General features: G+C 51.0%; 1 protein-coding gene across 1 annotated transcript; it reads left to right on the plus strand.

The window, feature by feature from the left end:
• Nucleotides 1–252: 252 nt before the first annotated feature.
• LOC142586165 (uncharacterized) lies at nt 253–1101 on the plus strand. Its single transcript, XM_075697418.1, has one exon. The coding sequence runs from the start codon at nt 253–255 to the stop codon at nt 1099–1101; it is 849 nt and encodes a 282-aa protein (XP_075553533.1).
• Nucleotides 1102–12954: the final 11853 nt, after the last annotated feature.

Consider the following 12954-nt stretch of genomic DNA (forward strand, 5'->3'; position numbering starts at 1 on the left):
ATTTACAAGCGTGCTCTCGACCTCCCGATCAACACATCCAACCAGCGCCTCCTCGGCCTGGGAATGGTCAACACCTTCGCGGAACTCCGAGAAGCACACTTGACAAACCACTACACAAGACTCTCAAAGACGCCGTCGGGTCGCCGCCTTCTTGCCCGACTACACATCCACCATCCAACACTGACGGAAGAGCGCGTGCGCATCCCGGAAATCTGGAGATACGCGCTGCACGTGCGCCCTCCTCCGGCCAACATGACACGAGACGACCATAGTGGCCGGCGCCTCGCGCGCGCGGAAGCGTTGGCACGTCACTATGGGAACAAGCACGGAGTATTCTACGTGGACGCCTCCGGCCCCCACCATGGAGGTTGGTTTACGGCCGCAGTCGTCCACCAAAACACCGCGGTGAACGGCCTTACGTTCCAAGCACAAGACATAACACATGCGGAAGAGGTGGCCATCGCGCTCGCCGCCGCAGATCAGGACTCGCACGTCATTATTAGCGACTCACGAAGGGCCTGCAGGAACATTGAAAGGGGCTTTATTCCTTATTTGGCGTACCGCTTACTTCAAGGCAGCAATTATCTCGGGGTCCCCGCGCCCCGCACGATAGTACGGACTCCCGCGCACGAGGGTCTCGAGGGCAACGAAGCGGCCGACGCCGCTGCCCGCGCGCTCACTCTCCGGGCATCGCCTTCGCCTCCCGTCGCTGCGGACTCCGACCCCAATCCGGTATTTACCTTCAAGGAAATCACCCAACGCTACCAATACGGCCATGCAATCTTTCCTAAGCCCTGTAAGGGCCTCACGAACGCGGATGAGCGTTTACTCCTTCGCCTCTATACTAAACCACTGTTGTGCCCGGCAATCCAAAAACATTTCGACCCTGCGTGCACAGGGAAGTGCCCGCACTGTGAGGAAAAATCTTCGGACATTTTCCACATGGTGTGGGAATGCCAATCAACCCCTCACCTTCACCCTATACCCAACCCTACCCGGGAGGACTGGGAGGCGGCCCTGCTCGGCTGCTCCGACCTGGCGAGCCAGAAGGCCCTGGTCGGCCATGCCCGAGCCGCGGCTACAGCCAATGGGTTCCTGTAATGAGGTGCCCACCTAGTCTCTATAAGGAACGGCCCCTTAAGGACTGCTCCACACGCTCCTTGTAAATACTTCAAACAATAAAGTTTTTCAGTCAGTCAGTCAGTTGGTACTGCCATTAGCAGGGGTGAGGGGGCGCTCTTCTGCGCCTGCAGCTAATTATCCGCAACTAGGGAACCCACATGCAAACTCTGTTTTAGGGTGGTGACAGCCTTTGTAAGGGTACTTGCCACCGCCAGCTAAATTAGCGTGTGAAATTTTGCGACAAATTATGCATTTTGCTTTCGACGTTTCGTTCGCGTTGAAGCGGCAGATGGACGGAGGTCAATTGGCTGCCGCTGCGGTGGCGATTCCAGCTCCAGCGTTTTCACAGACACTTCACGCTGTCATCGAGCGAGATGGGCTTTTCTTTACCTGTGCGCGCGTGACACCGTGCTGGTTAACTTATTTAAAAGAACACGTTGATGGGTTAGTTGATTTGCATCCATGCTAGAATGTGTAAGCGCAACTGATCAAGGACGTAGAAAGAAGCAGACGCACAAAGAAAGCGCTGTCTCTGTGTGTCTGTTTCTAGGTCCTCGTTGAGCCACGCTTACGCATTCTATAATTTTTAATTTAGTAAGTCAATGTTTACAAGTTTTTACGGCAGATAAGGCTACTATCCTTACTTGGTACAGCTATCTATTAATTTGCTATCGCAATCGGTGCTTCGCTTTTTGGGCGGAACTGCGAATTTTTATTTCATATACACTCACGACGTGGCGCCACCTCCTCCATAGTGGCTCAAGTGCCCAACGACGCAGGTACGCACAGGCTGAGCGTGCCACTCAAACTACGCAGCTCACGAGCTGGTTACATCACTGCGAAAGTATGAGACGTACGCAGGCAATATGCTTGCGCAGCGCTATACAGTTCCGGCCGTAATTGGCTGATTATTGGCTACACTAGAGAGTTTTATTTTTGCTCGCTACATGATAAGTACAGCGATCAGTGACGTGCTAGGACTTTTGCGCATACACGTCGTATACCGAGAATTATGTGGCAGTTACCGCTGGTAACCGCAATAGCCACTTTAACTGTGGCAACATGGCAGTACACATAGAGCGCCGAACACTCGCTTCGACCCAAATTTGCGCTTCTTATGGCTCTCCGCCCTGTCAACAACAAAGAAGCGGCAAAATCCGTCATCACTAAATCTCAAGTTCAGGTCAAATCACTATGCATGTTTTGTCATAATTATTGAGGTCGGCTGTTTGTTTTCACGCTGCTAGGACTTGTGATGCTAGGACTTCAGAGAAGTGGATCCCGCTTCTTCGGACCCTGAGTCGCAACAGACTACCGACACGGGGCCGAGCCGGAAAACCGGTTTGATTTCTAGTTAGCAAATGGGGCCACAGTATTAGCATTGGTGATGCGTTGACGATGCAGAAAGCTATATAAGTCGAACTGTTCACTAAACCCGCTCTAGTATGGTACGTGATGACAGTAGCGAGCAAACGCCAAGTAAACGCCGAGCAGACGCTGTTGAGCAGGTGAACATTTGTTTAGGGCATTCATTCGCCCGTACTACTTGCTAATGAGGCTGCAAGGTGACTGCAGGGAAAACGTACAGTATAAAGTGAAACCTTGCTGTCGCATGCATGTAAATACAGCTGGCGGTTCCAGCGTCAGAATATTTTTTGTCAATCCACCAGGCATGGAGCATGGAAGAGGATGGCAAGCAGAGGCTGAGCAGACGACGCGGCGCCGATGAGCACTTCTCAAGAGGCATTTGCCTTCCTATTGGCTAAGAATTCGTGCTGCAACCAGCTTGTGAGATGGAGTATAGGCCAGACGTTTATTCAGCCAGATGGCTGCGGCGTGATGTGTGCAATGACGCAGGCACAAGGCATACCTTTAGTCAACCTCAACAGCGGAGCTGCCGTGGTATCGGAGAAGCGTTCTCGTCTCGCACCCCGGAGACCGCGGTTCGATGTCCACACAGATCGAAATTTCCATTTTCTTTTCAGAGGCATTAGTTTACCTCGTTTACAGGAGCCTCCGTGAGAGATTTGACGCCAATCCGAGCATTTCTTTTCGTGTTTTGCGTTACTCTCCACGACGTCGGCCGTTTTGGTACCATCATTCTCTCGCTCACGCCACGATCTGCGATAGATTTTCGCTTAATGGGACATATAATGTTTTCGCATTAATAATGCCACGGAGAGCAGGCCACATTCTAGTAGCGCGCACATCCCTTTTGACAACACAAGCGTCGCATTTCGAGAGAGGCACTGACAGCGCCCCTTGTGACACGCGCAGCCGGAGTGCACCTGCCCCAGCCCTGCTTGCGCACAAGCTTTCAGCGTTGAGCTCCCCTCATTCAGAAGCCACTGCATGCTGCAGAATCCACTGGCATGCGACAGAGGCAGTTCTTCGGCTAACTACCGCTGCGCGAGGGAAGAAGTCTAACCCTAACAGTTAAGCAGCTCCTTTTAAAAAGGGGTGTTCGTCAAGGTCGCTCAATTTCAGATGAAGGTTGAGGGCTTGATTCCGAGCCCCGAACACATAATAGAGCGCAGTCCTGATCTTAGGCAATTGGAACCGACAGCAGAGCACCAACGGGAGGATTCCAGAGGATTCGCCAGAATGTGGACCTCTTCTCCTTGCGCAAAGGGTACTAGCATGGAAGACAATTGACAGTCACCATGCCGAACCAAGTTAAACCGCGCAGCTCATCGTAAGCCAACTTATCAAGCCATAGCACTTCCATGGTGACTCGTTTGAAGGCGCCAAGGACTGGTTGAATCATTTAGATAGAGTGGCGACGTTCGATAAATGGAATGAAGAAGGCAAGTCGTGCAATGGTTACTTTGGTTTAGAAGACTCGGTACGAGTGTGGTATGAAAAATACGAGGCTTCACTGTGGTCATGGGAACAGTTTCAGCAGCAGCTGCTTGCTCATGGTACCAATGATCGCAAGAAGGCAGGAAGTGCTATTCGGGCACCGAATCAACTCGCAAATGAGGCTGTGGGCATGTACGTAAAGGTCGTGTCCCGTCTTTTCAAGCATGTCGACCCTAACACATAAAAAGGTGTTGTCATTTCACGCATGAGGGCAAGAGCTTTTCGTGGGATTCATTCGCAGTCCGCTGCTCACCGTTGCCAAGTTTCGATGATAAGCCCCTGCCGTTGAAATGATACTCCAGTAGCCTGCCCTGAAATACTATCGCGACGTACTCTGTGCATCCACTGATGTATGTTGTGTGGGAACCGGAGCAACCTGGAAACCCTGTGGGAACTCGTCGGGTCGGTTGTCAGGGAAGAATTCACAAGCTTCAGCTGCCCGAGGCTCCACGGAACTGCCTGTTGTTGGTGTCAGAGACGTAGTGAGACAAACCATTCGGGGAATACAGTGTGAGCCATCACCGTCGCGACGCACGCCAACGCTCTCAGAGATGCTCAGGCGACGCACAGTTCACAGTGCACCATTCTCGGAACCAAGCACTTATGTACCGACAGCACGTCGTGCACCGTATACAACGGAGACAAGGTACCTACTGGTCAAGCGACGTCTGGCGTGATGCCGACCGTAGACATCTGTGTTTACACTGCGGAGAGGCGGGTCAATTGTACCGGTTTCGTCCATACCGTCAAGTCTGTCTAAGTGAGCTTCCCATGTACGCACTGTACGCCCGACATGGCGTGAGACCGTCCGACATCGGAGAGAACTTATGCCCACGCCAGGAATTCAGTACTCGTTATCACCAACCCAGGTCAAAATGAGCTATGCGTTACTGATTGCCCAATCCACATGTCCCTTCAAGCAAACTTAGGTTTCGTTCGCAAGGCGAGGCAATCTTAAGTTTCTGCCTGTGACACCAGCGCCGATTGACCCCCTAACGGGCTCATGCGAAAGTTGATGGTCGCCTTCTTTCCCGTCGGAGCAAGCACGCGCCCGTTGGCGTGGGAGCGCATGCTAATGGTGGTTAAGTTTACGCGTTGGCATCCGCATACATCCGCAAGTTTGGTACAGAGTATTTTGGAGCGAAGCTGTGTACATCTACTACCCCCTCGCCCCCTGTGTATTTATCATGTATGTGGGCAAAAACTCAACCAATCACAGCTAGAGGTACGCCTCGCGTGCGCTGGGACTTCCAGTTCGGCAGTTTGGTCGCACCTCCTTCCTCTCTCGTGTGTTGGAGTCGACGCCGTAAGCGTTCGGCGGAATGCTCGTTTGCTTCTGTGCTGTCCGTACTCAACGGGCGAGAATCCGCGATGGATTCTCGCCTGGATTCTCGCGATGTATTCTCAGCGAGGGATCTATTGACCCCACATCCGTTCAGATTTCAAGTGTTGAGCGAACGGTCAATGCCCCAGAGCAATGACTTTGCCACGTTTGTCACCTCATGGCTTATTCGGCAGGAGTCGGCCGTTTTCGCGCCATCGCCCGACCATGGGTACGGTACCGAAGAGGGCCTTGTGCCACGGCTCGCCGATACAAGCTCGATCAAGACGTCCACCACACCGCCTGCAAACCTGTACCCAGGAGACCTGAGCTTTCCGCGGCAACTGGAGACCATCGCTGCGCAGAGCACTACGCTTTGCAGCGAGGCAAGCATACTTTCCTTAAAAACAGCGACAGCCCTCCCTTCGTTGTCAGTGCCGCTCCCACCCACGAGCGATAGCGCAGAAGTAATGGACACGGCGGCGTGTCGCAAACGTAGACAGGAGTGCGAGGACGGCATTGACGACGCCACGCCCTGCAAGCAGCTTCTCCCACCCACTGTTTAGGCCACAACCAACCAAGCAGCTGTTGTTCCTGAGTGGCGGTAACGTTGGGTCGAGGTCGTTCGACGTACCATCGCGGGAGAACGTCGCCGTGACTGCTTCAGGTGATGGCGTTTCGGTAGGAAAAACTGTAGCGGCACGACAGCCCCATCCCAGCTCTTCTGCAGTGTTTGTTTCCTTGCAGACCAAGGCACTGTGACTCGCGAGTCTCTGCGACTCGCGAGCGGCGCTACTTGCTATTCATCGACCGCAGACCGCCGGCAGTGCGTTGTCCTGCTGACGGAAAAACTTCGTGCACTTCTTTCGAGTGGCTTGAAGCTGTCGTCGCTACAGTGGCTTTCCTTTCACGTCGGCGTCCATGGCAACCAGGAGGGTGACGCCCTGGCAAAGGCAGCACACCATGTCACTGTACCAGTCAGCACAGCTGCAACAACCTTCGACTATGCAAGGCAAATGTTGCAGCATCACCTAACGGCGCTGCACCCGGATCGGCGCGTCACCTGCGGTCGCCTTCCCCATCCACTTAATGATCACAGACTCACAAGGAGGGAACGGTCTCTCCTGCTGCGCCTCCAGATCGGCTGCTCCTGGAATGCATCCCGGAGGCACAGCAAAGGCCTGGCTGCATCCCCGACCTGCTCAGAGCACAGCGAGGACGAAACAATGGACCACTTACTTTGTTCTTGCTCCGCCTTATCCAAATAGAGGGCTTTTCTTTACGCCTCATTCCGACGCTTCGGACCCCCAGTGGTGTCGGCATCCCAGCTACTATTTCCCAGCCGGCATGCCGGATCCGCCTTCAGGCACCTTCTTACGTTCCTAGAGGAAACAGGGCTGTCGTTTAAACTGTGAATGCCCCGCATGACTACCGCTGACCACGGTACGTAACGGTACCGGGCTCTGCAATCGCCTGTACCTTCTCTCTCATCTCGCTTTTTTTCCTTCTTTGTGTTCCCTCCCCTTCCCCCAGGGCGCTGAATCGTGCTCCCTAAAGGGCTCCAAAATAGCAACTCTTCCTCTTCACAATCACACTCTCTCGCGTGCCCTGCTGGGTCTCTTGCAGCACCACGAGATGGCGCTCGCCTTGGCGCATACGTCGCAGCCGTGGCGCCGGCCGCGCGGGGGAAAGGAAAAAACAACCAGAAAGCTTGTCTTCACACATATCGTTCGCCGCAAGCGTTTCCCGATAAAAATTACAGTTGCATAAGTTGCAGAGGCTGGAAAGCGGCAACTAGCGTACGAAGCAAGGAGATACGTAACTACAATTTCTTATGTAAAAGAGAACCCACCTGGCCACTTATTTCATTTTGGTGTTCCGATAGTGCTATGAAAAGGCCACCCATAGTTAAGAGTCCCGAATATTAGCGTGAACACGATCAGAGGCGACGGGAATAGCAACGTCACTGTGCGCACCGGCATCGTGCTCAGGCTAGGTAAGACGCAGAGGATCCTGCTCAAAGTAAGCCACGCACAATTCCGATGCCTGAAGAGCAGCCCGAATACGATGAGCGACGAAAGGAACAACATCAAAATGTGCAATGGCTCAGGCTCGGCAGCACCCAATTCAAGGCTGCGTGACACTGGTCTCTCGGATTAGCTGATGGCGCAGCTCGCTCGCCAACCACCTTCTTAGCGTGGATTGGAGCCGAGTTCTGAAAATTTCTCCCTCCAAGAAATATGAGCAAAAGTGAAATGATTTACGGTCTAGGCGCACTCAATAGCAGCCTACCACTGCCAGAGATAATAAATCTTCAAGAAATATGGGAAACATTCGTGACTTTTACTCCGATTAGCTGAAGCATCCGCTTGCGCTGAACTAGAAACTGTTCCAATACTCACCGTTACCACAACTGCAGCCAGAGCAGACAGGCCCGCCTACTCTTATGAGATAAGCTACGTGTCCCACTCAGGCCAGGCAAGCGCTTGGTCGGGCATGACACATAGTGACGACACAGCTTTCATTTTTTAATGCATTAGCACTAGGAGTATCGAAATGAAAAAAAAAAGTTGGAAGGCCATTCGACCTCCAGTTCAAGTTGATGGAAGACAGTCTTCCTGAGACGGTTGGAGTCCCTGCGCATCGCACATTATCGCGTCACTCACTGCCCGCCTGAATAGACAAGGACGAACATCGGACTCATATTTTTTACGCAACTAACTCTTCGGGGTGATGACGTGTTCATTATTTTAACTAATTTCTCAAATTTGTGGGACGCGGTGAGCGTCTTAGGGAGGAATGCGGTGCTTCTGTCCGGCTCTGCATCATCCACCCAAATCGTCCTTTGAATCGTCTCATCCGCAAGAATACACGGATCTTCGGAACCCACAAGTCACCTGCTTTCTTCAGATACCATTATTTTCATCTTACACCCCCTTTGCTTAAAAGTATTGCCACTTCAAATTTTGAAGTGGTGACAGCCTCGCTAACCCTTATTTAGCACCGCTGCGTGCCGGCACGATTGAGCACACGCGGACGTCAGATACTACAGTAAAACACGTTGTGGGGCTAGTTGGTGCATAGCTTTCGATAGAATAAGCGCCAAAATTGACGGCACACAAGAAGAAATACAGACAGGACAAGGCGCTACTTGCAACTGTTTATTGAAATGACAAGTGGCTGATTATATAGCCATGAGGAGAGGAGAACGAAAAAAGAGGGACACTGAATATGTGAATGCGCACGTGCGAGAACACTGAAGATAAAGGGAAGCACGCTTAATCTAAATATAAAACTTATCTAAAAACATGCTTTCATTCGTGTATATGTTATAAGACGGGGTACTGACGGAACGATCTTCCATGACTTACTCGCATACGGTGCAGGGCATTTTAACTGATTTTAAACAGCAAGGAAAAGGCTTAGATTTTGCTTTCGAACTAGCCAAGGATAACAGCTTGCAGTTTTTAGATCTTGACATAACCCTTACTGACGAAGGCTCCTGCTGGATGTACCGACCCCGTGCCCGCAAGGAGGTGTTGCCGTATGAGTCTACATACTCCAAGAGTGTTAAACGAGCAATTGCTACTATGTGCCTCGAATGCGCGCTGAAAAAATCGTGCTGTCATAAGGCACAAGCAAGCTTTGACGACCAGATTTTGAAGTTGAGGAAGGCTGGCTTTCCTTGGTTGGTTTTAAGCGCAGTTTCGGAGGCGTTATTGAAAAAACTGAAAAAAGAAAGAAAAAGAAGTGAAGAAGGTCAAACAGTCGAAAAGAAAGCTAAAGCGGTGGTGATTCCATATTCTCATAAAGTGGCGCATAATCTGAAACACGTCGCCGTGAAATACAAAATTCCTGTGGTTTTTTCCGCGCCGCGAAAGCTTGCTACTTTGTGCCGCCTGATTGGTCCGGATGACTCTAAAAAAGTAGGGTGTTCTATTAAACATACGAACCCTTTTGTTAAGTGTGAAGAAGGGGTAGTATACCACATTCCACTGAAGTGTGGAAAAGAGTATATCGGCCAAACTGGCCGAAGTATTAATGAACGCCTGCGGAGCATAAGCTTTCATTGAAAAATGGATATGGTTCTAACTTGCCGCTTGATTGCAAGGCCTGCGGAAATGAGGATGAACGGGTATGTGAAGCAAGGCTTCATGATACGACAATCATGTATAAAAGTAAAGATTCTGTTGCGCGTGAATTATTGGAGGCCAACGAGATTAGGAAAGAGGGGACAACTGTGTCAGTACCCCGTCTAATTTGAACATATACACGAATGAAAGCATGTTTTTAGATAAGTTTTATATTTAGATTAAGCGTGCTTCCCTTTATCTTCAGTGTTCTCGCACGTGCGCATTCACATATTCAGTGTCCCTCTTTTTTCGTTCTCCTCTCCTCATGGCTATATAATCAGCCACTTGTCATTTCAATAAACAGTTGCAAGTAGCGCCTTGTCCTGTCTGTATTTCTTCTTGTGTGCCGTCAATTTTGGCGCTTATTCTATCGAAAGTCAGATACTACCTTCCCTTCAACCCTTATCGAGTTGGATGACCATGAAAGGGAATGTACAACGGCCGGAAAAGTCCGAAAGCCTCGCTTGCGGCCAGCGCTAGCTTTCACTTCCATGCGGTTGGCGTCCACCTGCCACGGTTACCTTTCCCCGCCCCAGAAGAGCTGCTGCAAATTCTCACAGCTTTCGTACGAGTGGGAAAGCTACTGGCGTACGCTTGTGCCGACGTTTCAGTCCATAGTCCAGCTACGCAATCGCAACCGCCTCGCCTTTCTCAAGACCCACCACACCGAACTCGTCAGCTGCATTCTCAGCGTTGAAGGTATCACGTTAGCTGGGCGCAGATATACCGCAGCTCATTACGTCGCCGCGGGGTTATCCACGAATTTGCCTCTGACTCCAACCCCGATGAACTTCAGCGTGATTTAGACTGTTATCCAGCCGTTATCCTACTGGTCCGCCGCATGGGAAGCACGAACTCCGCCCTGATCACATTCGCCGACATGCACGTTCCGTATTTCGTCTGCTACCATTGAACCCAATTCCACTGCTGTCCCCAAAAGCCTCGGGTCCATCACTGCACTACTTTCATGCAATACGGACATATTCAAACCAGCGAAACCAGCGAAACCCCAGAAACCAGCGCCTGTGCCCCATCTGCTCCACGCCCCTCACCCAGCTTGATGAACAACGTTCCTTGCGCACCTGGTGTCTTTATTGTCATGGCCACCACACACCCTTTGCACAAATATGCCCCGTTCGGAAGCATCGCGGTGAAGCCGGTGCCATTGCGGCCAAGAAGAAGCACATTCAACACCGACAACAGTGGAAGAGTCTGAACACGTCACAACCTTCAGCAAATTCCTCCAGTCTTTCACCTATATCCGACACGCCCGCCTCGTCACACCTGCTGCCCCTCGCCCAAAGGCCCTCGCCCATTGGGCCCCTTGGGCCCTCGCCCAATGGGCCCCTCGCCCAATGGGCCCCTCAGCGAGGATCCCATTGCTTGCGTCTTGCCTAGGTGTCACCAAACCGTGTGATTCAACCCGCACCGGCTGCACAAACGAAGCCTGCAGCATACCAGAATGCAGCTCGAGTCAAAGAAGATGTGCCCCTGAAGAAACCCGTACAACACGTAAGGTCGCCAATGACTCCCGCTCCCGCACTCAGAAGCTTCCCCTCTCATGCCAGCGTTGAACACTTGGAGCTGGGGCTGACAGAGCTTACTTCCCGCGTAGCCGCACTCAAATCTCTCGCTGAAATGCAACAAGCACGTATCGAGGCACAAGACCAACGTACTTCTAACCTTGAGACCCTCATTTCAAACGTCACACAGTCCCTTAAAAATTTGAACTCCACCATAAACAAAGAAATTAACAAATTTGTCGTCCCAGGCATAATGGAAGACAAGAACCACCCCTTCAAGAGCACCCCCCGTACCCGCTTCGACAGTAGGCCTGGCCCCCAAAATTAAGCCTGCCATCCTTATTGTTCCGCCTAACCCTTCCGATAACCAACATCACGGAGATCGCAATAATTCAGTAGAACTGCCGTAGCCTCTCCACAAACCCCAGCACCTTCTAGTAATGGCTCCTTACGCAAACCACACTACCTCACTTTATCCTACTGCAAGAGACGAGGCACAGCGAAAACATCCCAGGCTGTCGAGCTCCATCGCGCTGCTGTCTTCGATTTAAATTCGCCGTAGGAAGGCGTTCCATCCACATTACTTCCATATGTAACAGGCCTTCCGTATTGCTCAGACCCCTCCACCACAGGCCTTCCGTATTGCTCAGACCCCTCCACCAGCCACTCCTCACACTTGCGTATGTCATCATCATCATCATCATCAGCCTAGTTACGCCCACTGCAGGGCAAAGGCCTCTCCCATACTTCTCCAACTACCCCGGTCATGTACTAATTGTGGCCATGTTGTCCCTGCAAATGTCTTAATGTCATCCGCCCACCTAACTTTCTGCCGCCCCCTGCTACGCATCCCTTCCCTTGGAATCCAGTCCGTAACCCTTAATGACCATCGGTTATCTTCCCCCCTCATTACATGTCCGGCCCATGCCCATTTCTTTTTCTTGATTTCAACTAAGATGTCATTTACCCGCGTTTGTTGCCTCACCCAATCTGCTCTTTTCTTATCCCTTAACGTCACACCCATCATTCTTCTTTCCATAGCTCGTTGCGTCGTCCTCAATTTCAGCATAACCCTTTTCGTAAGCCTCCAGGTTTCTGCCCCATATGTGAGTACTGGTAACACACAGCTGTTATACACTTTCCTTTTGAGGGATAGTGGCAACCTGCTGTTCATGATTTGAGAATGCCTGCCAAACGCACCCCAGCCCATTCTTATTCTTCTGGTTATTTCAGTCTCATGATCCGGATCCGTGGTCACTACCTGCCCTAAGTAGATGTATTCCCTTACCACTTCCAGTGCTTCGCTACCTATCGTAAACTGCTGTTCTCTTCCGAGACTGTTAAACAATACTTTAGTTTTCTGCAGATTAATTTTCAGACCCACCCTTCTGCTTTGCCTCTCCAGGTCAGTGAGCATGCATTGCAATTGGTCTCCTGAGTTACTAAGCAAGGCAATATCATCAGCGAATCGCAAGTTGCTAAGGTATTCTCCATCAACTTTTATCCCCAATTCTTCCCACTCCAGGCCTCTGAATACCTCCTGTAAACATGCTGTGAATAGCATTGGAGATATCGTATCTCCCTGTCTGACGCCTTTCTTTATAGGGATTTTGTTGCTTTCTTTGTGGAGGACTACGGTGGCTGTGGAGCCGCTATAGATATCTTCCAGTATCTTTACATATGGCTCATCTACACCCTGATTCCGTAATGCCTCCATGACTGCTGAGGTTTCGACTGAATCAAACGCTTTCTCGTAATCAATGAAAGCTATATATAAAGGTTGGTTATATTCCGCACATTCTTCTATCACCTGATTGATAGTATGAATGTGGTCTATTGTTGAGTAGCCTTTACGGAATCCTGCCTGGTCCTTTGGTTGACTCTAAGGTGTTCCTGATTCTATTTGCGATTACCTTAGTAAATACTTTGTAGGCAACGGACAGTAAGCTGATCGGTCTATAATTTTTCAAGTCTTTGGCGTCCCCTTTCTTAT

The sequence above is a fragment of the Dermacentor variabilis genome, chromosome 6 (assembly GCF_050947875.1).
Source record: "Dermacentor variabilis isolate Ectoservices chromosome 6, ASM5094787v1, whole genome shotgun sequence".
In the NCBI taxonomy this organism is placed as follows: domain Eukaryota; kingdom Metazoa; phylum Arthropoda; class Arachnida; order Ixodida; family Ixodidae; genus Dermacentor; species Dermacentor variabilis.